The sequence below is a fragment of the Dermacentor variabilis genome, chromosome 1, assembly GCF_050947875.1.
Source record: "Dermacentor variabilis isolate Ectoservices chromosome 1, ASM5094787v1, whole genome shotgun sequence".
Lineage (NCBI taxonomy): Eukaryota > Metazoa > Arthropoda > Arachnida > Ixodida > Ixodidae > Dermacentor > Dermacentor variabilis.
Window position 1 is genome coordinate 207,528,432 of NC_134568.1, and position 27,129 is coordinate 207,555,560.

Sequence of the window (27,129 nt, forward strand, 5' to 3'; positions counted from 1 at the left end):
GCTTTCGTTTTTCTCTAGCCGAGTCGGGAGGCAGCTTAGCCGCCGCGACGTGGTCACCCAGAGGGCAGCCGCTGCCGTTGTTGTGTGTGACCCCAGTGGAGGAGTGACGGCGGCAGCCACCCCATCCAGCGCCGCCGCTGTCGTTACCAACACAACCCAAATCACGATGAACGGAGCTGGGGACCACGGGGACACCAACCGCGATGTCGAGGAGTTTCTGGTCACGTACCGAGAGGTGCTGTGTCACTACAGGAAGGAATCAAGGAAATATCCACAACCCCACGGGCGGCTGAACAGGTCCCAGGCAGTCGACCTGAGACGGTTGCAGACAGGCACTTTAAGCAACCTCTACCACCTGCACCGCCTGTGGCCCGCACTGCACCCGTCGCCCAGCTGCCTGTGGTGCGAGCATAAACGCGCCGATATGGCCCATGTGCTTTGGCAATGCCAACACCATGAGGGGGAAGACAACAGCAGGACCCTCTGAAGTGGGGCGCCTCGCTGAGAGATGGCAAGCCACCCTCCTCAGCGAGGCACCCGAAGACCAGGAGTGGGCCATCCAGCGGGCCAGGGCCACTGCCAAGGATCTCGGAAGATTTTCCTTGGGTGATGGACCCCTGGCAGCCTAGCCCCAGGCACCAACAGCAATAACCGTTGGACAAATAAACTTTATTCCTATCCTATCCTTCTAGCTAGCAGACGACAAAAAGAAGCAATGGTCGCTCACCGCCACCATTGTGGGGACTCGACAGATTGGAATGCATTCGCTTGAGGGTATCACCATTTGTATGTTTTTTATCTTTTATCTTTTAGTCTTTTATCTTGCCAGTGTAGGATAACGAGCACCATGCATATGGTTCTCTGTGGACCAAGCGTCTCATGTTTCCTTCGATATTCCTTGGGTAGCTACATTAGGTGCCCCAAGTAGGCATTCGATTGTGGCCAACATGCTTTCCTTTGCATTTCTTCATTTCGATGCCCCCACCCCACATACACACACAAAAAAGACATTGTTGTGGCGCAGCGAATCGTCGCATGGTGAAGGTTAGATTTAGTTACTTCTTTTGCAAAAAGTAATGGGCCACGGTACTCTTCAGTTGCTGGATACTCTTATTATATTATTGCGATAGCAATTACATGGACACTCAAGGCGCATACCTGCTGTCCCCGTCATGTTCCGTATGAAGTCCAAGGGCGATAACATCGTCAGCGTGCGCTGCAAGCTGTATGTGCCAGTGAAAGCGCGCGGAGGGGGGGGGGGAGCCGACGGTGGTGTGGGTCACTCTTGTGTGAGCAACGGAGAAAAGCGGGGAGGAAGCGCACCGCCTTCCGTCGTGCACGATGCATCGGGGGAGTGGGCGGGCCTTAGGATTCTGTGATCTAAAATTAAGGGGTTTTATGTGCCAAAACCACTTTCTGATTATGAGGCACGCCGTAGTGGACTCCAGAAATTTCGACCACCTGGGGTTCTTTAATGTGCACTTAAATCTAAGTACACGGGTGTTTTCGCATTTTGCCCCGATCGAAATGCGGCTGCCGTGGCCGGGATTCGATACCGCGACCTCGTGCTCAGCAGCCCAACATTATAGCCACTGAGCAACCACGCTGGGTGTTCTGTGATCTGTGAACCTGTGATTGCGCAACATGTTTATTTGCTTTGTTTGACGCATTATACAGGGCGTTTTAGCTAACTTTAGCCCAAGTTTAAAAATATGCTGATGCACTCTAAGATGACGCTACCAAATGTATGTTGCTCACTTTGGTATGCAGTGTGTCACGCTATGTTTGTATTTTGTTAAATTAGATAATTAGTCAAGATTAATTAACTTCTGAAGCAACGAAGCTGGGAAAGAAATTCCAATTACTAGAAAGTTGCAGAGCGGTTTACAAAATGTCCGAATAAACAGTTTCTGTCTTTCTATCTATAAAGTATTAGTGTTTTTCAGCTCACTGCGGATGCCCGCGAAGTACAAAAAACACAACGTGACATGCCCGCTTGCACGTCTTGATTGCACTGCTCCCAAGTGTTCTGCACACAAACAGCCATAGGTGCGCTTCCGCTTAAAAAGTGACAGGGCAGCGACGCAAGCGTTGGCTGTTCGATTTAAGCTAGCAACCGTTATTTCCTGTGCTGCATAAAGCGACTGAAGGTGCTGATAGGTGGTAGTTCCAGACAGCGATAAATAGACTATCGTGCATCGGCTGTTAAAGCGCGATCAATTTCGTGATGCCTTTTTCCAACGAGAAAAAAGCAGACATGATCCTTGCCCTAGGAGCTGTAGGCGGACAGAGACGGCAAGCTGCAAGAATATCTCGAAGCTGGCACCCGGGTACGCGACCGAGCCTGATGACAATATTCAACACCTACGAGTCGCTGAAGCAAGCCGGCAGCTTCACAAGAACCAGGCAGAGAGCTTCACTCATAAATAATGAGGTTCGCTCCAACGTTTTGTCTTTCATGGTGGCTAATCAACACGATAGCACGCGCAACGTGAGCGCACAGCTCGGTGTGTCCAACTCAACTGCCTGGACGATTTTGAAAACAGCTAGACTGCACTCGTCACCTGCAGTTGCATCAATGCCTGGAGTTAAGGGATCTCCAAAAGAGACTCGACTTTGCGAATTGGATTTTGATTCAGGAGGAGCAGGATTCTGACTTTCTCACCAAGGTTTCCGGAGTGACGAGACAAACTTTTCCCGAAATTGCCAAGTAAATATCCACAACGCACAATATCGCAGTAAGCAAAATCCCCACTGGCTAGGAATATCCCGCCACCAATATCAGTGGTCTTTTAGCATTTGGCGCAGAATATATGACAGCACAGTCATTGGCCCAGTGTTTTTTAACAACACTCTAACCGGCAAGAGGTAAGCGAGTTCCTCAAAGGGCCGATTGAAGACTTCTGCTGCAACATGCCACTAGCCCAGCTTGATGCAATGTGGTATCAGCATGACGGGGCCCCAGCCCACAGCTGCAGTCAAGCACGAGCTTGGCTTGATGTTAACTTCTCAGGGTAATGGATAGGGAGAAACGTGCCTGTCCTGTGGCCAGCAAGGTCATCCGACCTCAACCCTCTTGACTTTTTCTTGTGGGGCTATATTAAGGATCACGTATACACGACAGAAATGACGACTCCTGAAGCCTTACAGGAGAATATAACTGAAGTCTGCCACAGCATTTCACCGACTGTGCCCAAGGCAGCGACAGCAAGCTTCCTCAGAAGATCCCCGTGTTGTATCACTGCAGAAGGTGACCTCTTCGAGTGCTTGCTGTGAAAGCGCATGAAAAATAAACGTAAATTTACTGAATAACTGTGTCTGGTCAGTTAGGATACTCTTATTTTACCATTTTCAGCTTTCTGAAAACAGTTTTTTTATTTAGGGATGTTCAATTTGCTTACAGCTATCGCAAAATGACGGATCTGTTACTTCCAGCAGCACAAGCGATAACCGCTGTGTCTGCTTAGAGCTATAACGAACTTTCACGAGAGGAGCACATCGCTGACGTAAATGGCAAAGCCAACACCTACGGAGCTGCCCTGTCGCCTATGGCTGTTTGTGCACGGAATGTTGGGGAGCAGTGCAATCACGACGTGCAAGCGGGCGTGTCACTTGGTGTTTTGTATTTTGTAGGCATCATCAGTAAGCTGAAATACACTAATACACAATAGATATATAGAAAGACAGAAACTATTTATTCGGACGTTTTGCAAACCGCTCTGCAATTTTCTAATTAGAATTTTTTTCCTAGCTTCCTTACTTCAGAAGTTGGTTTACTAATCTTGACTAAAATCTAATTAAGCAAAATAAAAAAAATAGTGTGATACACTACATACAAAAGTGAGCAACATGCACTTGGTCGTGTCGTCTTAGAATGCATCGGCATATTTTTTAACTCTGGCTAAAATTAGCTGAAACACCCTATATACAGTGACTTTTGCTTAGATATGTAGATTTATTGGATACTTATATGTATATTTAAATATCTTGTTGCGAGGTTTTATGGATGCATGCAGTGAACTTTGTTTGCAGAAACACTTTTTTACTTTTTATCAAGCTTTATCTTCGCATTTCTAATGTACATTTTGCAGAACTGCTGCTTTTTATATGTGATCTCTGTTGCGACTACAATTGCGGTGCAAATTACAATACACGACCGGTGACAGTTGCTCCTGTGCAGTACATTGGAACGAAGGACAATGTCATTGGATTGGATTGGAGAAACTTTATTTATGCCTGCAGTTGGGCGCTCGCGCGCCCCGACGAGGGCCTACGTCATCCTCGAAGGTGCCGTTACTCGGCGCGGGTCTCCGCTCGCCGTTGCCGGCTCGCTGGGTCCGTGCCTTTCGAGCGCCTCGAGGACCTGCTGGACGGCCCAGAGCTGATCGTCTCGGTCGTAGCTCTTCGCGGCTGCCTCGAGCCGTGGTGGGAGTGTTCTTGAGTTAGCGTCTTCTGGATATTTAATGCAGTCCCACAAGATGTGCGTGTAGTCTGCGGTCTCCCTCCGGCAGACTCTGCACATATCTGTCGGATATGTCTCGGGGTACATGCGATTCAACAGTTTCGGGCTCGGTAGCGATCCGGTCTGGAGCTGTCTCAGTACTACCGCCTCCGCTCGACTCAGTCTCGGGTGCGGGGGTGGAAGAGTCCTGCGAGCCAAGCGGTAGGCCTTCGTGATTTCATTGTAATCCGTCATGCGGTCCTTGGTTCCGAACCACGTCGGACAGTCTGTCGCCGGGGCGCGGTTGGTTAGCGCTCGCGCCGCGGCGTGTGCCGTCTCGTTATGGTTCTCATTGCGTTCCGACGCGTCGCCCGCGTGCGCCGGAAACCACTTGAGTCGTACTTTTCGTTCGTCTAGTTTTACCGCTCGCAGTACGCGCTCAGCCTCCCTGCAGATTTGCCCTTTGGCGAAGTTTCGCACCGCCTGTCTTGAGTCACTCAGCACCGTGTGGCAGTCTGCGTCGGCGATGGCCAGGGCGATGGCTACCTCCTCCGCTTGCTCCGCTTCGGTGCTTCTCACGCTCGCTGCCGTCCTCGTGGCGCCGGTTGACGCCTCTATGACGACCGCTGCGAAGGCGTTCCGTTGGTATTCGGCCGCGTCCACGTACCGCGCGTGTTCGTCGTTGGCATGCTGATCGATGAGAGCCTTGGCCCTCGCCGCTCTTCTTCCCTTGTTGAACTCGGGATTCATGTTCTTCGGTATGGGGTCGATTCTGGTCTGGCGTCGGACCTCTTCGGGGATGGGGAGCTTCATCTCCACCTCGTTCGAGCGTCTTATTCCCAGATCGTCCAGTATCTTCCTCCCGGCTTTGGTCATGGACAGCCGCTCCAGTTGAGAGGTCCGTTGCGCTTCGGCTATTTCTTCGAGCGTATTGTGTAGCCCGAGTTGTAACAAGCGGGTCGTGCTTGTGGACTCGAACAGGCCCAGCGCTGTCTTGTACGCTCTTCTGATGAGCACGTTGATTTTGTTTCATTCGTGTTGCAGCCATCTGTGGTAGGCTGCAACGTACGCGACGTGGTCGATGATGAAAGATTGGACGAGCCTAATTAGGCTCTCCTCTCTCATGCCAGCCTTTCGGGAAGTGACTCGTTTGAGGAGTCGAATCGCGTTGGCTGTTTTTGCCTTGAGACGGGTGATGGTTTCGCCGTTCCTTCCGTGCTTTTCGATGACCATGCCTAGGATCCTAATTTTGCCGACCTCGGGGATTACGTTGCCGGATTTGGTCACGATTCTGATTTTTTCGTTTTCGCGTTGTCTAGTCTTGCCTCTGCTGTATTTGGTAGGTGGGAGTATGAGAAGCTCCGATTTGCTCGGCGAACATCTCAGTCCGGTGCCTTCCAGCTGGTCTTCTATTGCGTCGACGGCGGCTTGCAGCGCGCCCTCGATGTGGGCGTTGCTGCCACCGGTCACCCATATCGTGATATCGTCCGCGTAGATGGTGTGCCTGACGTCTTCGATGCACCCGAGCTTTTCGGCCACTCCGATCATTACCAGGTTGAACAGCATTGGCGAAATGACCGATCCCTGTGGTGTGCCGGTGCTCCCGAGCTTCTTCTCTTGCGTCTGTAGGTCGCCTGCTCGTAGCTCGACGGTCCTGTCCGTGAGGAAGTCCTTGATGTAGTTGTAGGATCTTTCCCCCATGTTGAGCTTGGAGACTTGGGACAGAATCGCCGAGTGTTTCACCTTATCGAAGGCGCTCTGCAGGTCGAGCCCTAGGATGGCTTTGTTGTCGCGGGCGCTGCCGCCATCATCGATGATTTGGTGTTTGAGCTGCAGCATCGCGTCCTGCGTGCTGAGATGCTGTCTGAAGCCGATCAAAGTGGCCGGGTACAGCCCTTCTCGTTCCAGGTAGTCTTGCCACCTGTTGAGCAGGACGTGCTCCAGCACCTTGCCCACGCAGGACGTGAGCGAGATGGGCCGGAGGTTATCCGTGTCCGGCGGCTTCCCCGGCTTGGGGATCAGGATGGTCTTGGCTGTCTTCCACAGCTTTGGCAGCGCTCCCGCTCTCCAGCACTTGTTGTAGTATTTTGCGAGCTTTTCAATCGAGCCGTCATCGAGGTTCTTGAGCGCCTTGTTCGTGACGAGGTCCGGGCCGGCTGCCGACCGGCTGTTGAGGTCGTGCAGGGCCGCGCGTACCTCCTCGACGTCGATGTCACGATCGAGGTTCGCGTTAGGCAGGCCGCTGTACGGCGCGTGTTGTTCGGTAGGTGTAGTCGGCAGGTATTTGTCGTTAATGCGCCTGGTGACTTCGTCGACGCCGTGTGCTGAGACCGCCCGATGTATGAGCTTGGCGAGTCTGTCCCTTTGGTGCGACTTGGTCTTCGTTTCGTCGAGCAGGTGCCGCAGTAGGTTCCACGTCTTCCCGCTATGCATCTGCCCGTCTGCCGCGTTGCAGATCTCGTTCCACTGTTGCATGCAGAGAGCGCGGCAATGATCCTCGATCGCTCGGTTCAGCTCCGCCACCTTCTTTCTCAGTCTGCGGTCAAGCCGTTGTTTCTTCCAGCGATTTAGTATCGACTGTTTGGCCTCGATGAGATGCGCAAGCTGGCTGTCTACTTTGTCGATCTCCGCGCCCGTTTCAATCTCTTTGGTCGCGTCGCGTACGCTCTTGGTGATTTCGGCCGTCCACGAGTCGATGTCTTCGATCTCGTCGTCACCGTCGCTCTTCTGGCTTCTGGCGTCTCGAAAGGCATCCCAGTCTATCCATCTGTGTGTTTTGACGCTGGTGTCGTTGTGTTCCGGTATGCCGATTTCCACGATGGTGTGGTCGCTGCCTAGGTCGATCCCCGTGTTTCTCCAGGTGATCGCGCCCCGGATGTCGTTCTTGACGAACGTGAGGTTCGGAGTGGTGTCCCGGGACACGGAGTTACCAATTCTCGTCGGATGTGTCAGGTCCGTGATGAGGGTGAAGTCGAGTTCCGTGGCGTCTTGGTACAGGTCGCGGCCCTTTGCTGTGTACTTGTTGTAGCCCCAGGCAGGGTTCATCGCGTTGAAGTCTCCGCACGCGATCAGGGTGTTACGGCCCGCTGCGGTGCTGGCTCTGTGCAGTAATGTCTTGAATCTCTGTTTTCTCTGAGATGGCTTGCTGTAGACGTTGAGCAGAAATATGCTTCCTTTTCTCTTCTTGCCAGGGATGATTTCGGTCAGTGTGTGCTCGATCTTGAGATTGCTTTGCAGCTCATGTTCGACGAACGTGAGTCCCTTCCTGACCAGGGTGCACAGGCCTCTGCCGTCGGGCGGTCCCTTGTGCACTCTGTAGCCTGGGAGGGACGGTGCGTCAGTTAGTGTCTCTTGTAGTAGTATAACGTCTGGCTTGCGCGCGGCATGTACGATGTGCTGTTGGATGACTGCCTTCTTCCTTCCGAAGCCGCGACAGTTCCACTGCCACGCGGTTACACCTGCTGCTGCTGGTGTTGCGTTGGCGGCCATGATTGCGTTGCCGTGTACGGGGCTCCCTGGTTGGGTGGATGATGCGCGAAGAGGGGCGCAAACGTCGGGTGGCCTACCATCGGCTGTAGGGTCCTTTCGATGTAGGCGAATCTGTTCGTGTTATTGGCTTGGTAGGTCTCCATTGTTTGTTTCAGTGCTGTCACTGCTGCGATGTTTGTCGTGATTAGCTGTTCGAGTTTGCTGAATGTCGCTTCGAATTTCGCTTCGAGGCTGTCGATGCGATCGTTTTCTGTTTGCGTGTGCGTGGCCTCGATGGCTCGCTTCTTCGGTGCCGGTTCCTCTATGGCTTTCTCCTGGACGTTCGTTGTCGTTTCCTCGGTCTTGCTTGTGCTTGGCGTGGGTCTCTGTAGAGGCTCGTTGTTGCATAGCAGCAACTGACGAATCTCGGTGATCTCTTTCGTGAGGTTGTTGATGGTCGCTCGCAACGCCGCGTTTTCATGTCTTAGGAGCTCATTTGCCTCCCGGACCTTATTAATATCTTCTTTCTTCGTGGTTTCGGTGATTTTCTGCACGTTCCTTATGTTGTTTCCTTTCGCTGCGTCGACCCAGCTCACTCGCTCACGTGACGGTGACGTTTTCCTGCTGAGGCTTCTCTTGCAACAACTGCTGTCTCTGGATTTGGGCGCGCGGTTTTCCGATGGGGTCCTTGACTTTCGCGCAGCTGGCGGCTTGTCCAGTGGCGGGAAATCGCTCTCTGACAGCAGCTGGCGTTCGGCCTGTCGGCGCTCCCATTGTCGCTTGCGCACTACGTAGGGGATCTTGTATTTCGCCTTGCACGTTCGGTCTCCGGTCGGGTGTTCGCCTCCGCACAACTGACATTTTGGGGTACAGCGATGGTCTTCTGTAGGGTTCGAGAGTCCGCAGGCCAGGCACGTCTTGATTGTGGGGGTCGGGCAAACGTCCTTGCGGTGTCCCACTCGGCCACACTGCTGGCAGACGTCGATCTGTTTCTTGTAGAGGCGGCACGGAATCAGGGTGACTCCGTATCGGACAAAGTTCGGTACCTTGGGCCCCTGGAACACCACAATCGCAGTGGTCGTGCTTCCAATCCTTTTTGAGGCCACTGCTAGCGGGTTCCTCTCGTTGACGATCTTTCTATCTAGCTCTTCGGCGCTCGCGTCGATGGGGATGCCTCTGATGACGCCCTTCACGGTGTCGTGAGGTGCCGTGCGATATGCGCTGACCTCGTAGGGTTTGCCTTGAATGGATATTTCCTGGATTTTAGCGTACCTTGCCGCGTTGTCTTCGTTCGGTGTACTTACGACCATGATGTTCTGTTGTGTGTTGGGGCAGATGGTGTCCGCGGCGCTTTCCTCGCTCGTGATCTTGGCCGCAGCGAGTATGGCCGCAGCGACGGTGGTGGTGCCGGTCTTGACGATGTCCAGTCCCCCTCTGGGTCTGACAACTATCTTGGTTTCTTCTAGTGGCATGGCTGGATTTTTCCCTGGCCGTTGCATATGTACAAAAATGTAAACAAGGTTTTGAATGACAAAGTTTCATTCAAATATTTGTCCTCAACTTGTTCATTTCACGGCCTTTACATTTATCATATCAGCTGTATGCACTGCTTTGCTGGTTTCACACTGATATAGTTCTAAAGTTCGTGTGATATTTTCTTCCTTATTAAACAGACCAAAAACATGAAAGCATTGATATCTGTCATTTCTGGCACAATTTTTGGGACATAATATATATTCTTTTAGGAAAAAATACATGTTATACTTGTCTTGACAGTGCGTAGCGTCCAAGAATTCGTTTGCAGCATCTTTCGCAATGGCAATGCAGTTATTATTCATGTATTTAATCCATCGGCAAATTCTGTGAGGAAGCCAAGCTCCAACGTGAGCCCCCCCCCGCCGAACGAGATTTCTGGCTATGCCACTGGTGCACACAGCACATGCAAGCCAGTACTGAGATCACAATGAGCTGCACTCAATGACAGTTGCTTACAATATGCAACAGAAGCTGAAGATTATCAGCGTGACTGAAGGCACAATGTGAATGAGTCGTGCATCTGCGAATGGAAAATGAAGCAGGAGAGCCTTCAAACTGCTAGTTGCAATCTCCGAACAAAAGCTGATGCTATCTGCAATAGTGGTGATGGCGCTTCAAGCAAAAGCAGCCATGTGAGAGATGACGACTAAACGTTAGAAGCAAAATGTTTCTGGACCATCTCTTTGTCCCAATAAATGTACCAAATTGTTTTTATAAAGATCTGAGCATTTTTGTATGCAGTAATTTGCATGATGTCATACACGAAAAAATATGGTACTTATTACTCCAGTAGGAGCAAGAGCGGGATAAATGCAATTGCACAATCCAAATATTGTGATGCACTTACCCAAGAATGTGCATCACAATATGCCTTGCGACTTTCGGATTCTTTGGATGAGATTCGAGCATGTCTTGAAGAGCTGGAGGCCACTCCTGGTATAGGGAAGAAGCAAAGAAGCTTAGTGAGCTGACCAACTGCATGTACAAAAAGCAAAACTAAAAGTTTTCTCGGGAAGTTTGATTATGTTGTATAAGCAACACTCTTTTTCCTTTCTTCTGCTAATTGTAAAGGACAACCTCCTGTCTGCTAGAGGCAGTTGAATGGCTACCTGCATGGTATTGCAACTGCAGCATGTTGTGGTCCAATCAGCTACTGCCATCCTTAATATTGGGCTTGAGGACATACCACAGCGTTATCGGTATAAGTGGTTTTGCTGATGTGTTATGCACCATCACGTGACACAGGTTATGAAGAATTTCCCAGCTGCCTTCGCTGGTTTTCGTTCTGCAACGTGGTTGCTTCCAGCATTTAACTAACAGCCACACAGTGTTAGAAACCTGCCACTAAAGGCTGCTAATGTGGAAGCACTGGTCAACATCAACAAAACACCATTTGAACCAAGCGTGCAGTTGTTTTTGAAACTGAATTCTGCCAATTATTGAGTCTGAAGATGGTTCTATTGCACAGCCTTCTAAACAGCTTTAATAGAAACAATGAGATAAATATGAAACAAATATATCTAATCCTGTCTGAAACACTGTTGCTATTCTTGAAGTCGTCAATATGTTCTCATACCCCAGTCACACGAGCATGCCAAAGGGCCTTTGAAGTTAAGGAGCATTGAGCTTTCAAAGGCACATTAGTTGAAGGGATATGTTGGTAATACACGGTCTACAGATGGTCTCCATTGAAGCTTTGAACAGAAACCACAACGTACCCTTAGCGCTGCCAAGGCCTCGAAAGTAAAAAAATATATGGCACTAATGCGTCTTATAATAAGTTTGTCATATTTTTTTCAGCAATATTTATTTTTCCTAATACATAGAAATGTCAAAACAAACTGCACGCATAGTAAAGGCATTACTTTGCCAAATACAGATGTATTTATTGTAATGATGGCCACCATGTGTACCACTTTGTACACTGCATGTTGGCGTTGATTATTCGTTGTTGCCCTTACTTCAGCTGCTTTGTTTTATTCCTTGTGGCTAGGCAGCAGTAGGTACTCGTAAACGTGGTAAAATAAATAATGACAAAACAAAGGTGACGAGGGAAGAAGACGCGCAGAAAAAAGCCGAGGAGACTGGGATGCCTAGCAGCCGCTAACCAAAGAACAAAATCGAACATGGCACCCGTGTTGTGTCGATGTTGCTGCTGACGACAGGCCGTGCCGGCACTGCTGTACCGGTGCATTCATGATGGAGATTGCGGGTGTCCCGAAAGTGTTTAGTACTTTAGTAATAGTATTCAGTATTTATAAGCTTGTTCTGAAGAGATAAAAATTGAACTTCAATTTTTTTAGAGATTTTTTTTTTCTGCTGTCGGACGCCCTCTAGGTTCGAGAGTATTCCCTTGAGGTTTCAAAGGACGAACGCGCACTCCTTTGACTCAAAGCTCCCTTCCAGTAGGGCTCCTTTGCTGTGCCTGTGTGACAGTGCGCAGTCTCCCTTGAAGTAAAGGACCTTTGGTTCAAAGGACTTTGAAAGTGCCCGTGTGACTGGGGTAGTATAAGATAACTTGTGCACTCTGTATTTCATTACGTTAGTATTTCAATTTTTTTGCCATTGTGCACATAAGCTGTCCCACTGCCGCACAGCCGAGCATTAATTGCCAGTTTCTGCCACCAGCTTAGAGTCTGGCTGGGGATTCTGTGCATGTCCAAAGGTCACACAAGATGGTTCTATGGCATCACTACATCTGGTTCACGGCACCACCTCACCCAGCCAGTGCCGAATGAACTGTCATAATATTCCCAAGTGATGTGGCAAGTTACACAAGCAAGATGAAGCAAGACATGTAACCCACGGAACATGGATGATAGCACAGAGAATGAAGGATGATTTGTTTTCTCATTTTTTGATCATTCAGACATCTTGCTGATTTTCCATGCTTGGATAACAAGCGTGAGCTGACACTGAGTTAGGCTGAATGCGCCGACACTGCTGTACGAAGCAGTACTAGAAAATAAATCATTTTGAAAGCTTTGCCAAGCAAATTATTGCTTGCTTGTGATCATGATGCATAATTATACACCATAAAAGTGTTAGAAAGCTGAGATAAAACAGCAGCAGCAACCAAGATGCAAGTATAAAAGTGCCTTTCCATGAAAATGTCCAGTTTTTAGGTTTTGTTAGCATTATTAGGCTTGGGCATACAATTAATACAATGCAATCATGTGCAACCAATGAAATCACTATAACTCTAGAAACTGAAAATTTCCATACTTCAGTGCCTTCAATTCAACACACGAGAGCTGGCCACCACACAACTCACTCAGACAGGTAGATACAGCTGCTTGCTATTTGATGCATCTTCAGCCAATTTAGTATTCACCCATCACCCCATTCTCCCCTAAAAGCCAAACAAGCAAAGGAAAAAGAAAGGAGACTTATCTGTCGTATTAGCATCTGTTAGCAGAATACTCAAGTAAAATTTTTCTTGTGTCGCAACGTGTACGGTTTTTGACATCTCATGCCCAGTTTTTTGTGCACATTTCATGTAATTATCTTGCCATATTTATAGTTTGCAATTAAAGAAACTGTCTATCTTTGCCCACTTTATCCCTAAGGATATACATATTCGTTCTTCATAGAAATGGTATGAAATGTGAATATTCAGTACATTCAAATTTGAAGTTCTTTAAAACTACAGCTAGTATACACACATTCCAGGTGCTTAAAGGACAGTAAATCGAGAGCAAAGTAAGACACTGCAGAATAATTATTGCAAAAAGGGGGTTTGTTGCTGTGTGCTGAAACAAGATGTGCAAGGGCTACATTAAAACAATTTACACCTATAGAAAGCGCAAGAAAATCTTTTCCCGATTCAAGTTTCGTAACATTGTTTCTAATAATACACAAAGAATATATCTGAAGAACATGTCCCATTAATTAGGAACATTGTGTGTATGGCAATACGCACACTGTATAAATTCCTAGCACAAAAACAAAACAAGAAAGAGGACTCTCCACTCACACGGTTGTTTTCATACTGCAGAATTCTGGCAAAAAGCTCCTGCTGTCGCTTCTCTTCTGGTGTTATGCACTCCCCAGAACCCTGCAATTTTCTGAGCCAAGACACTGCACTCACAAATCCTGCCAATAGCCCACAAAATCAAACAGCAAATCGGGACCCCACCTTGCAGCCATTTCAGCAATTTTCTTTTCTTGCTCTTGAAGGTTTCTCAGATACTATGAAAATGAAGAGAGAGATAGAGAGAGAGAGAGAGACGGTGTTCACTCAGTACAAACCATCTTTGCACGTTCACAAATAGAGCACACACGCTTCCAGCTACTGTGGCTTTGTGGGGCAAGCTCTTCACCCACTAAGAGAGCAGCAGTTGAAGGCCACAGAAACTGATATAGCCATAGTTTATCAGAGGGTGGTGTATATCTTGTTTTTTATTGACGCAGGCAAAAGATGGAAGGAGAAAATGGAAGATAACGTAACTTGGCTAACTGAAACTTGAGGAAGAGCATGTTGTCCCACTCAGCAATATAATCTGATAATAAAGAACATATCAATGAACTCTAATGACGTCAAAGAACTTGGATGCATATTTTATTTTTTGTTACTACAAAAGCCAAAAATATACCCAGAAGCTACAGCATTTCCCAGAGCAATGCACAATCAAAAAACAGCCACTGTGCTCACCTCTGCCTGTTTCTTCCTTCCAGTCATCAGGTTATCCATTAGTCGGCGCTGAAGTTCAAGGCGCTAGAACATAAAAAGTAGAATCTTTACACACACCTTTAATAACAAATGAGAAGTTCAGAATAAATCCATGCAGCATTTTAATTTTTTTTTCAGAAGATGGCTAAAATAAGAAGAAAGTGCAATAGACCAATACACCAACAAAAGAGTCTGCAGCACTCTTGTACTTATAAGTACACATGCAAAGAATTGCATCAGTGAATGTGAGTGCCACTACCATTACAAGCACTTCTTGAGCAAAGAGCAGAAAACATTCATAGACACACTGGTGAAAACTATTTCAGCTGTTGCAAGTATAATACAGGGTCCATTGTGATCTTGCAATGGAGAGGGAGCGTTAGAGTAAGGCAGTAACCATAAAACAGCTGCATCACAGATTACACCGGATTGGATTGGAACTGACAACTGGACGGATGGATAAATAGAAGATAGATTTATGGAGTTTAACATCCCAAAGTGTTGCATGACTTTTAACTGTATATACTAGTTACTATGATGTACTCTACTACTGAACCATGTCTTCACTACTATTTTAGTATATTGTTTGAATTGATTTGTTAGTTTTCTTTGTATTATGCCACCCCTGCTTAGTCTACGGATTGCAGTATGTTCTAAATAAATAAATAAAATAAAAGCAACACTGGGGATATAATAGATGCCACCACAGTCAAAGGCACTGCATCAATTTTAATCCCCAGGAATTCTTGTACATTAACATTTCTTGATTGGGTCCCCATTAGAATACAGAAACAGTGGCTAGGAATCGAGGCCACAACCTCGTACCCAGAAGCAGAATGCCATTCGCCATTAAACTATGGAACAGCAACAACAACAACGACGACGACGATGATGATGATGATGATGATACACAACTTTTATCTTTTACTGTCTGCAAGAATATGTAATGTGGTGGTATTAAATAAAGGAGGTTTAGCATCTGGTCTGTTGCCAGCGTATCCTGCGATGCATTGCACGTACGTCCTCAGAAGTTGCAGTCGTGTTGTTTTTCGTTGTGACCACTCTACCTAAGCTCAGCCTTTCAATACTTAGCAGCAGCTGCACGCACCAAATGCTGCTTTCCATCAGCACTAGCAGCAAGGCCTTCATCACTGTTTTGTTCACAGTAATGTTTAAGCAATAGCAGATGCTAATTAAGTTGTTTAGACCAGCCTTGAACAGTGTAGTTAACTAAATTTATACTTTAACCAGGAAAACCGTATCTCCCAAATTTTTTTGTGATTATGATTAACATAAAGAATACAAACTTAAAATAACACTGTCAGAGAGCACTTCCAATGTAGGATCAATGACCATAAATTGAAAGAAAGCTTGGTAGCAGTGCACAACAAATTGTTTTTCGGAAATATTTTTCATAGCACCCAGTTTTATGTCAATGACAGATAACTTAAACAGGAATCAAATTATTCCCTTTCTACCAAAAAAAATATTTTGTGGAAAGACTCCTTTCATTACAACCCAAAGAAACTACACATTTTACTGCTTTGAATGGGCGTACAGAAGTATTTACCTAACCACTGCGCTGGCTTCGTGGCTATGATGTTGCGCTGCTAAGCACAAGGTCGCAGGATCGAATCCCAGCTACATTTTGATGGAGGTGAAATGTGAAAATGCCCGTATCCTGTGCATTGGGGGCATGTTAAAGATCCCCTGGTGGTCAAAATTATTCTGGAGTCCCCCACTATGGCGTGCCTCATAATCAAAGCGTGGTTTTGGCATGTTAAACCCCAGAATTCAATTCAAGTTCAGTAGTTCTCAGATAATTTATGAGAATTCTTATGTGAAAATTCAAAGAAGTTTCACATAAAGCTTCACACACACACACACAGGCGCCCTGTGTGTGTGTGTTCTTTCTTCGTCCACTGTCGTTTTAGCGCCTTCACTTCAGATCACGCTTAACCAACACGCCCAACTATCCATCCTAACTTCAAAGAAGCATCTCAAGGACACGAATTAAAGAAATGATTTGCTATTTTTATTATAAGTATTGAGTGTAAAGAAAATCTCAAATATACAAATATGTACCTGGTTTCTAGTTCCCAACTTCTGCAAGTCGCATCATGCAAAAAAAAAAATTATAAGATTTGTTGGCGTCAATACTAGCCATATTGATGCCCATAATATGTGGGAAAGCAGTAGCTTTGCAAATGCCAAAACGGGCCAGTCCTTATTGTAAAGGGAACATTTGCCTTTACTCATTGCAGCAGGCACCTGGTTTGTTTTTTACTGCATTATTTATGCTCGTGAAGCAATTGTCAGGTCAGGGAGCATGTAGAAGCCTCCTCATACTTGATTATTGCGTCCGATCAGCTTTTCTGTGCAAGCAAGGTGGTCTACTGTGTGTTCAACTGGCGCTGGAGCCTCCACATGCTTTGTTCAGTTCCTGTACAGTAAAGCGGAGTGTTGCACAATATACAGCAATGAATAAGGGCATTTGCAATGGCGGTCTTCAAGATATAATACATTAGACAGCCAGTCAAGCTTCAGTCAATGGTTGGTCTGAAACTGACTGTCTGCTCTTGTGTGAAAGAAAACCCCATACAATGGGAAGGATTGTCATGATAATTTGTACCTAAGCCGTCGAAGTACTGATGGATGAAAGCAACCAATGGTGGGGAAAATAAAGTTGCACTTAATATTAGCTGAACACAATCATCAAAATAATGTGCACTCATGGTATCTAGCATTGTTTGAGATATTGATAAAACAGCCTATATGTCAGATTATAAAACTGACAACTTGAGAGAAGCTTCTGTGCCTTAACTGCTGTTGTCATTGAAAAAAAAAAAGTTATGTTGCCGAGTCGACCAAAGCGCAAATTTTGCATCCTTTCATTGAAGGGCTAGGAGCACTGGAGGCTAGTTTTGACGATACCTCTGGTCTGTTTTATTTTTCCAGACACCTGTATCTACCAAAAAATTGTGAAATCTGGCAAATATTGAAAGTTCAGTTGTCATTTAAGATGGTGCATGATGTTGCTAGTAGAAGAATTCCAAATGAAATGTTTAACAACACGTAGAAAAACTGTCAATAAAATTGATCCGATTTCTATAGGTGTGGTAACAAAAGAGTTAAAAGTCCACTAGTTGGGACAGATGGCATAAGATGATTGTGAGTCTGTTTGAAAAATTAATGTAATGCCATGAAACCAGTAGCCAATTGCCAAATTTGATTAAAGTGGTTTAAGGGGCCAAAAAGAATAAAAGTAAACCGTTCAAGTAAGAGCTTTCTTGCCAGCATATCAATAATATCACGGTTCGTACAGAACATTCGACTCAAAATACAAGAACATTTAAAGGATTTCAAGGATGACAAATGCTAAATTTCAACAAGGGTGAAACAAGCCTCATTCGTACACATACATTGGGAAATGGTGAAACCTCCTCCTTAGCTGCAATTCCTTGCAGCTAAGCAGTTTCTGAGTAGGACACATGCTTCAACCTGTTCAAGTAGCTTTTTGATGTTGACTTTCCCGTTGTAAGGATGTCAATCAGCTTCAAGCATAATGGTTAGTAGTGTCTGGCTTCAGCCAAAGGTACTCGTCACATTAAAGGGATTGAGAAACAATTTCTCTGCACAAAACACAAAAACACAAAATGCACAAAACACATATTTTAGTGCAACAGAAAGCTTACTGGTGTGAGTGTCCAATCATACACTGGAGTGGAATTCAGCGTTGTTTGTGCGGGCGGCTAAATTTAAGGGTCATGCGGTGTTGTCAAAAGAGACCCGCGGTTCGACACAAAGACGGTGGTGGAGAGTTATAGCTGTTGGGGGAGCCGCGGTTTATGGAGAGCGCATAAGCGGGTTGACTGTGAGTCGGGGCTTCCAATGTTCGGTTCGCGGAAGCAGTGCCGCGGTTTTGAAGTCAACTCCTCGCCGCTAGACCACACCCATGCCGAGACATTCCGCAAATGGACCAGATGCCCCAAAGGGCTTGGAAGTGTTTTCTTTGGGGGAGTGTGTCTTGCGAGATTGTGAGACAAGAGACCCGTTGCACTGCAAAGTACTTGTGGCAACAGCCTTGACATATTGGAACTCCGGATAGTGTCACCCTGGAGCCCCATTGTATACACACTGTGTGCACTGCAGTGCGATTGGATGAATGACAGGGCGAGAGTAATGTTGGCGATGCTTTTTGGTACATGCAAGGTCGTTGGAGAGATTTCAGTGGAGATTCGGCTAATAGAAAGAAGACCAAATTGTAACATCATTGTAACTTTTGACTCATAGTCCTTTGATGTCTGTCTAAATACAGTAAAACCTCATTCATACATCCTGGAAAAAAAAAAACGAGAGAAAAGAACGTACTAACTGGGAAAACATACGATCCGAAGTAACTAAAAAATTTGACAGACTTAACTATTGTTTACATCTATGTAATGCAAAGTGTCGCACAAATCGTTGCGACATGAGACGCCCACGCGCGTCAAGCTGGTGGCGCTCCAGCAGCCTGAGATGCGTTTTGTTGTTTTCCTATTGCTTTAGGAGGGCAACAAAAAACCGTAACGAAATCTAGCTGGTGGGTGACGTTGGATGCCGCCGAAATGAAACGTGATGCCCACATCGCGCCGCTTGCAGCAAGAAATAGTGGCACATTTGGATTGTCGGCTACTAAGAGCGTGTAGTACGCAACTAATGGCGCTACACGCCATGCGCTGTAAAACAGGCGAAGATGCTTATCGCAATAAGTTTGGTGGCGATAGCTGTGAACGTCGCACGTGACGACCCGGGCGAAGATTTGCTGACACTGCGGCGATAGTTCGCTGTCAGGTGCACGCTGATTGGCTGGTTAAGCAAACTCAGATGATGTAGCTCACCCAATTTTGTTAAAACAACCAATCAGAGCACGCCTGACGGCGAGTGCCGCAGTGATAGTATCGCCAAAGTGGATCGTTTCAGAATATGGCCCCTGTTCTCAATCACGCGCGCCTCGTACATTTTCTTGTTTACATAGGATCTAGCAGCCTGAAAACGTACAATATGATCGCAGTTTGGCGACGTACTGAATGTTGGTGCTGAAAAATTGTGTTTTGCGGGAACATATGAACCGGCAAGAAATAAGCGTAAATCTATTAGGCCATTTTTTGTGTTCTCAATGGCGAACGTTGGTGTCGAGAAAACGTACGTAATGGGAATGTATCAACAACATTCTACTGTACACCTGCAAGCTATTTGATTAAGCTGTTGTGATTATTAAACACGTCTGTCTTAACTTTAGAATTGTGTCATTGTCTTTCAAATTTATCTTGAAAGCATGTGTGCTCGTTTAAAACTTGCCAGTGAAAAGATTTACAGAAACATGTGAAAATATTTTTCGCTGCCTAGTATAATTAGAAAAGTTTTCAGATACAAGTATGATTATGTAACTGAGTTCCACTGAGGAAGAAATGGGTGAAGAAATAAAGAGTACCAGATTCTGTTTGGCCATGGGGTCCACAGTCCGTTGAATAAGTGCATGGTAACGCTGACACACAGCAGTGTTCTCCTGTTCCATTTGTTCCATAGGTGACAGCACTCTCCTGCATGTGCAACAGGAAAGTCTTATGCTTGTCTGGCACAAGGTGGCCATTTCTGTACATTTAATTCAAAGTTAAAAGTAGCATACAAAGTGAACAACGGCTGCCATTGAAAAGAAAGGATGCAGCATGGAAGAAGGAAAGTGTAGGAGAGGCCCCGGTTAACTCGGATCAGTTGAAGAAAATGTGGCAGAAGCTATGTGGCGTTTTTCGCAAAGGAGCACTGGGACTGGTACCCCAAACAGCAACGCTACCATAGCAACCGCGCTACTGAAGCCCTCGCTGCTGCTCTTGGCCTCCAAAAAGCGAGATAAGCTTTTTCGGCCCATGTCTTTCTCTCAGCACATTCTGCTTGTGGACAAGCTGACTTTGGTGTATTGTGTGCAAGCTTGAAAGTTGTGTTTTGAGTCTGAGTGTAAGTGTCAACCAGCAACAGAGACACTCAAGCAATCACGATAGTGGTCTTCGTCGTCTTCTTTGGTGCGCCACGGAAAAACACAGGAGCATGTCTGCTTCACTATAGCTGTTATAGAAGTTTCGTAGGCTTCATTCTGACGTAAGTCAGCAGCACACACTTCCGACGGCTCGCAGCAATACAAGATCAAAGCTCATGCCTATCTGCTCCGGTGAGCTCATTGGAGGCGCAAAGGCAGATGGCACACCAACATGGCTGCACTTCTGGCTTCAAAAATGTAATGCGAGGGTCTTTCCTATTTTGTTTCTTTCCTCCATGGTGTATAGCATCTATTAATAGCTGCCAAATCTCTCATGAAATGCACACATACAAACTGGTGCTTCTCTATAGGGTGATGAATAGCTGCTGGATACAAACACAAGCAGAGCCTAAGCTTGTGTTTTGTTTGCAGTGAGTGTTTTGTTTATAGTGAGGCAGATTTGGTGACAATTCTGCTTAATCCTAATAGGTAATAAATATTTATAGACATAAGAAACTGCATTTTGCTTCACATGGAACAATTTCATGTATGCCATATCAAAGTGAAAGACAGCGCCAGTTGAGCAGTAGGGTTCGACACACCACCTACTACAGGTGACGACACTACACTACCTCCTGTGCCAGACCAGTTTTTCCTTATCTGCCTCACTTGCCACTTCACGTTCCCCATAAAATCAGAAGAGTCATGGGGATTGAAAAGGGGGTGTGGCCCAGAAGTACACTTGGCTTTTACAGATAACTTGTTAACTCTGTCTCTGTGCATGATCGTGTTCCAACAACATAGAAGACAATAAGGTTTCATTCTAGCTGTTAGTGTGCTGTTATCGAATTTCTTGTTAATCAAGAAATTGTAACTTAAGGATGCAAAGACATTAACATGAATGAAAGTGGGAGAAGCAAAACAATGATATTGAACTTCGAAAGCAGGGAAATGCATTATTGGCATTTGTTTTAACCACAAGCATTATAAAAAATGTGAGTAGCCGTTATCAATTATTTTTTAACAGCTCAAATGCTCTATAATATCACAAAGCAGGGCTAGCTGGTGCACATTGAAGAGGAGCAGCAAGGAATACAGTGAATGAGAGGTCGCAAGAATAGGCAGGTCATGAGAACGGAAAAACTGCTAAGCATCAGGCAGTAGGATATACAGTCAACATTTCTTAATTCAACCCTGAAGAAACTGATCGAATTAATCTGGCAGGTCAAATTAAACAAGAGGATGAAAATATGCCAAAACATACCTCTGCCTCTCACACACACACACACACACACACACACACACACACACACACACACACACACACACACACACACACACACACACACACACACACACACACACACACACACACACACACACACACACACACACACACACACACACACACACACACACACACACACACACACACACACACACACACACACACACACACACACACAGTTTTCATAGGTTCATAAGTAGAACACTAACACAGAAATTATATTAGAGCTCCTAAACAACATAGAAATCTAAAACACACCCAATTTTTTGACAAAGAAAAATGTAGCATGTCGCCGATTCTGGCAATCAGAAAAGGATGAATCCAGCAAAATTTAGTTTCACACAATGAAAACTTATTTGCACTTATTGTCCATTATTGTCACTTTCAGACAGCACTTTATCACTATCTGTGGACTCAACCATGTTATCCTCCATGCAGTCCAGTGCATGTTTGATACTCCACAACAATCACAAACGGCGTAGTCGCCCATGCCTACACTAAACACTCTGCTAATTTGTCCTCCAATGAATTTCCTGGAATGCAAAAAAACACATGACACGACTAGTTGCTGCTAGCTTACCATGTATGTACCTTAGCTTTTGAGTGAGCTTGCATAACCAAAGACTGAAAGCGGCATGTAGTCATTGTGCCGTGTTATGCTATGAGAGAGCTTGTTCTATCACCATCATGCGACAAATGGCAATGACGCTGGCTAGTCTGGCTCTGACTATAGGATGCTGAAAGCACTATGATGCAGTTTTGGATTCACATGCAATTGCACCATGCAGGAAATTTTCAACCCAATTTTCTTGGAAAAAGAAAAAGGCATGCATGAAAAGCTAGCAGATTCTCTAATCATTCATTGTGAGCTTTTGCTGCTTTCGCTTGAAAAATCTGTCTAGGACAGTCCTAAAAAAGCACTTTCAGCAGGAGATGATGTGTTTTCGATGCATTCACTATCCCCTAGCACCTCCAAAACAAGCACTGCAGCCATTGGGGTGACTAGTGGGGTCAGGCCCTTTTGTGTCAACCAGACAAGTTCTCATTCTCTGGTGATAGCCAATTTCAGGATCGACATAATGAAAGTTTTGGCTTATATAAATGTATGTGCTGGCGAGGATCTTCAACCGAGATCAAATTACTTGTCTACTGTATAAGAGAAATTACTATTTACAATATCCCCATTTGGAAGCCCGTAAATTACACAGAGCACCCCTGGCAAAAAGTTCAGCATGGTGCAACATTCACAAGAGTGATGCCACATTAAACAGAATTTATTAACCGCACCTTGTTACTTTGGTCTTTGCGAGTGTAGCACATGTTCTCACAGTAAACATGGGGTTGGAGAGCAGTGCAGCATCAGAAGAGGCATCCGAGTGTGGCTGCTGATGTGACTGTCGTGACAGAATCCGAGGAGCCAAAAATGCCACAGATGGCAGACCCGCCCCACCCAGTACCTCAGGCGTGCATGGGGTCTCCAACTCAACAGTGGGCAATGGACATGAATAGGTTTCATTACATCTTTCTTGTTCAGCATAGAACTGGTTCAGTGATGTTCCTGCAAAGTAACAAACAGTCTCTATTTCCCATATCGAAAGCATGACTTCCTAAGAATTTAAAACACAAAGAGTGACATTAATTTAAACAGCTAGTTGATAAAGTCTCCTAGTGGTGCTATTCAAATCTGCCAGTTGCTCACATTTCAGCAGAAAAGGCACTTTTCTATGTGATATTATACCTCAATGCATTTTGTGCTGAAAGGAAGATCTTTTTGATATTAGGCAAACTTAACCTCAATGTGCAAGCGTGCAGGTCACGGAGGCAGCTAAAGTGACAAATCACAGTTTTAATAAGCAACAGATTCACAGCGGTGTGTGAAAGTTACAAATACATTGCACAGTGGCTACATGAATGCGTGTTGGTGGCATGCCTTTTTTTTTTTTTTTTTTTGTTAGTGACAGCCTTACCATACAGCCATAGCTACCAACACAACTGTATAGCACATGGATGTTCTGTACAATATTCTACACTGCCCTGCATGTGATTAGCACCTCCTGCATAGGTGTAGGTTTTCTTGCAGTTGGTTTTTAAAGTACATGCAGGATCATAATGGCTGCTCTTTGTCAGTTGCTGCAGGAACAACTTGTTTTTGGTGTAAGAGGAGAAGGGAAACGGAGGGGCTTGATTTTTTTTATCATGACCATATAAAGCCAGCAGACAATGGAGCCAAGGAAAGCATGAAAAATGTAGAAAATAATGAAGGAAAGGAGAAATGAAAGCAGATAAAAAGATAATTTGTCGCTGGCGGGGACCGAACCCACAACTTTCAAGTAATGCAAAGGTTGTGGGTCCGGTCCTATCAGAACTGTGTTCTATCAACAATGTCATTAACTTTGGGTTTCTATATGTTATTTCAATAATATATACATATGTCTACCCCCATGCTACTCTAACAAAGCATTAGTAAAGAGATATTTCCAAAGGGTTATCATATGTACACAGGGTGTCCAGACTATCATGCACCAAGATCATGCACCAAAATATTCAAATGCCACCTGGCTGGACAGAACAGAGGTAATGTTACTTGCCATCGCTTGGAGACAGTCAGATTATTTTTTGCACTCTGCCTAATTACATAGTTAGTCTTAATCAACTTTCAAATGTTATAATTAGATCAAAAGTGTCAATGAGAACATTGAAGAGCAACATGAAAAACTCCCAATACAGCTTTTTGTTGCTCAATACGTGCTACATAAGGGTGTTTTTCTAAGCGTGAAAGGAGCCCGCGAATACAGGCAATGTGCCTCGAGCGGCCAGTCTCATGGCAATTTTGCATGTAGTCGTGGTCACAGTACGAGCACCAAGACACCTAATAAGTTTAACAGCAGACCTTCAAAGTTTTAAAAAGGCCCCGGTTCTTATGCTGGCTTTAAACGTATCCTCAACTTTCTGAGCTTTCATAGCTGAGCTGTATATGTCCACCCTCCCATGCATTTTTCAATGTCTGTGCCTCAAAGCTCCTGCACCCTCTATGAAGAGGCATTCTGACATCTGGCATAGCAAGAGCAAAGCTAAGAAACCACCCAATACATAGTTTCATATAATAATTACTAGAGGGAACTCTGCCGCTAGTGTCTATGGTCGGTGCAATAGGGGCAGTTCTGCCAGCATGGGAATTATGGAAAGTACCGTATTTATTAGAATCTAGACCAATAGTTTTTTTTTTCAAATAATCAATCTCTAAGGTTGACTTAGATTTGAGGATTTAAAAAATATGCGCCAGTTTGTAATTGAAAATGATAAATGTGGTGCATAGCTAGCACCATCTAGAAAAGTCAGTATCGCAGCTGTTACTAACCATGCCAGCAGCCAATTGAAGTACACAAGCGACGTTGCCACTTTGGCCTGTCTCTTCCTGTATGGTGGCTAGCCACCATACTACCTGTGTCGCATCGGTGAGCGGCGCGCCTGAGCTGGGGCAAGAGAGCGGCCACTTCGTGTGACCGGAAGTGAGCACCGCCGCTAGGGGCAGCACATATTCAGGGGGCCTTGCTCTCTGCCAATTCTGCTGGCACAAGCGTGGATAATTTACAACCTCACTCAGCATTGAAACACCCATACCTCAAGATATGCCCTTTTTCGTTATTCAGACGCCTAATTCTGAGCAGGTGGAAGGTTTCATGCTGCTTACTGTTAAAATACCGTCATTTCCGACCTAAGAGAGACACGTCGTCTGCTCGAGCAGATGACGCGTGATCGGAGGTTGCTCTTGTAACCCTAAAGACACGAGGCCAGCAGCTGCACCCGGCTGCTCACATACTTCAAATGCTGGAGAAAGCAGAAGCAGTTTTCCGGAAACATGCTGAAAAGCCTGATGCTTACAACCTCACCATCGCTGAAATGCTTGATAAGCATTGCATTCGATTTCCATGTGCCAAACACAAAGTAGATATTGCAGCGCATCTTTTAAATTACTATGCTGGGATGAGGATGTGACAGTTCAGCAAACAAAGAAGGTCTGACACCAGCAAGTCGCGCAACTTGAGAAAGCTGGCTAAGCTTGTGTGAGCTACATGCGCTGTTCTGCCAGCTGAGGGGTCAAATGTGAGAACTCTTGGTGCAAACAGCCGGCCAATTCTGATATCGAAATAACGAAAGATTGGGCCCACAGAAATGTATAGGCACCAGCCGGGACCTTCGGTCAGGTTCAAATTAACCAAGAAATTGAATAACTCGAGTCATATTAACGGCAGTCTACTGTAAATATATATAATCTTGTCAGAAATGTTGATTTTCACAAAGTTACCATGCACTAAAATACCTTGCGCACCTGGTATTTCATATTATTTTATGTATTTACCACTCCTTTTTGAGATAACTTCTGTACAGTCACTCCTATCGCCCAGAAAATGGTCACATCCACAGCTGAGGACCACTGCTGTATAGGTGATAGAGCTACCATAACAGTCCTCTCAAACAGACAACACACTTTGGAGCATACATATATATGTTTTTTTTACTCAACCGAACTTTTGCTAATAAACTTGTGCACACGCCTGTGAGAGAACTTTTTTTATAGACAATTTTTTTGTACCACGTGTGACCGCACAGTTGCACATGGCCAGCCATTTTTTTTTAATTAATAAAGGGCCCTGAATATTTCACTGCGCATGGTTGAAAAAAGGTTTTTGCACTCACTGCTCCACTGTTCTAAAATTTTGCAGAATGATTGTATTTCAGTGTTGACTTTGTTTAGTATAACACTTGGCACAGTTAATTGCCTGATTTTTAAGAAAGAAATTCAAATTTGCCTGTGCCGCGACGGTGCAAGCATAAACTTGTGTCGCTGCCTATCATCAGTTGCAGAAAGCAGCATTTCAGGGAGGGCAGTCGTCTGTTCTAGGAGCGGTCAACATGGGGCAGCCCTCCGTGAAACGCTGCTTTCTGCAGCTGATGGTAGGCGGCGACACATGTTAACGCTTGTGCCATCGCGACAGCAGCTCGCATCCCCAGAAATGCAGGCAAATTTGCATTTCTTTCTTAAAAATCAGGCAATTAACTGTGCCAAGTGTTATACTAAACAAAGTCGACGCCAAAATGCAATCATTCTAGAACATTTGAGCAAGAACAGTGCAGCGGTGAGCCCAAAATTTTTTTTCAAACACGCGCAGAGAGATATTCAGGACCCTGTAGCACATTGGGGGCCATTTGTGCCACAGCACGCAGCCTTCTTTTTGTTGCACATGCATCAACAAACCATGTCCAAAGAATGAGAACTGCAAGTCACAAACAAAATTCAACAACTAATCAATGCAACCTTAAACATCATGAATATGCTTCTTACATACCTATTATCTTTTCCACTCTGTCTAGGCATTGCCTTGCAACAGAAATTACTTTTTTGGCATTGTTCACAGGTACTGGAGTCTCTGGGATGCCTGTTCCAAGGAAAAAGAGGAAAACTTCCACAATCATTACAGAAGTAACAAACAAATGGCTCCAAGAATAAGGCACAGCTGCATGTTCCTAGTTTTTCTTTCAAGACCACACAACTGCACAATTTGGGTAATCCAAAGCATTCATTTGCGAAATTAGGTGACCAAGGATGTGTAGAGCATCTTCACCAGCCTGATGATATGCCTACTGCAAGACAACGAATGCTCATAGAAATGTCAAACTACCCATGCCCTGTGTCAAACAAATCCATCCAT

General features: G+C 45.5%; 1 protein-coding gene across 4 annotated transcripts in view; it reads right to left on the reverse strand.

Moving 5' to 3' along the window:
• Positions 1-27,129, reverse strand: part of LOC142591560 (VPS9 domain-containing protein 1-like) — a 106,148-nt gene that overhangs the window by 14,892 nt on the left and 64,127 nt on the right. For all 4 annotated transcript variants that reach the window (XM_075703875.1, XM_075703883.1, XM_075703880.1 and 1 more), the window contains 7 exons: positions 26,767-26,856; positions 22,706-22,976; positions 19,591-19,699; positions 14,100-14,162; positions 13,584-13,636; positions 13,422-13,512; positions 10,293-10,378 (listed from right to left, as the gene is read on the reverse strand). In XM_075703875.1, coding sequence (XP_075559990.1) covers positions 10,293-10,378; positions 13,422-13,512; positions 13,584-13,636; positions 14,100-14,162; positions 19,591-19,699; positions 22,706-22,976; positions 26,767-26,856 — 763 coding nt within the window. The remainder of the gene's footprint in view (positions 1-10,292; positions 10,379-13,421; positions 13,513-13,583; positions 13,637-14,099; positions 14,163-19,590; positions 19,700-22,705; positions 22,977-26,766; positions 26,857-27,129) is intronic.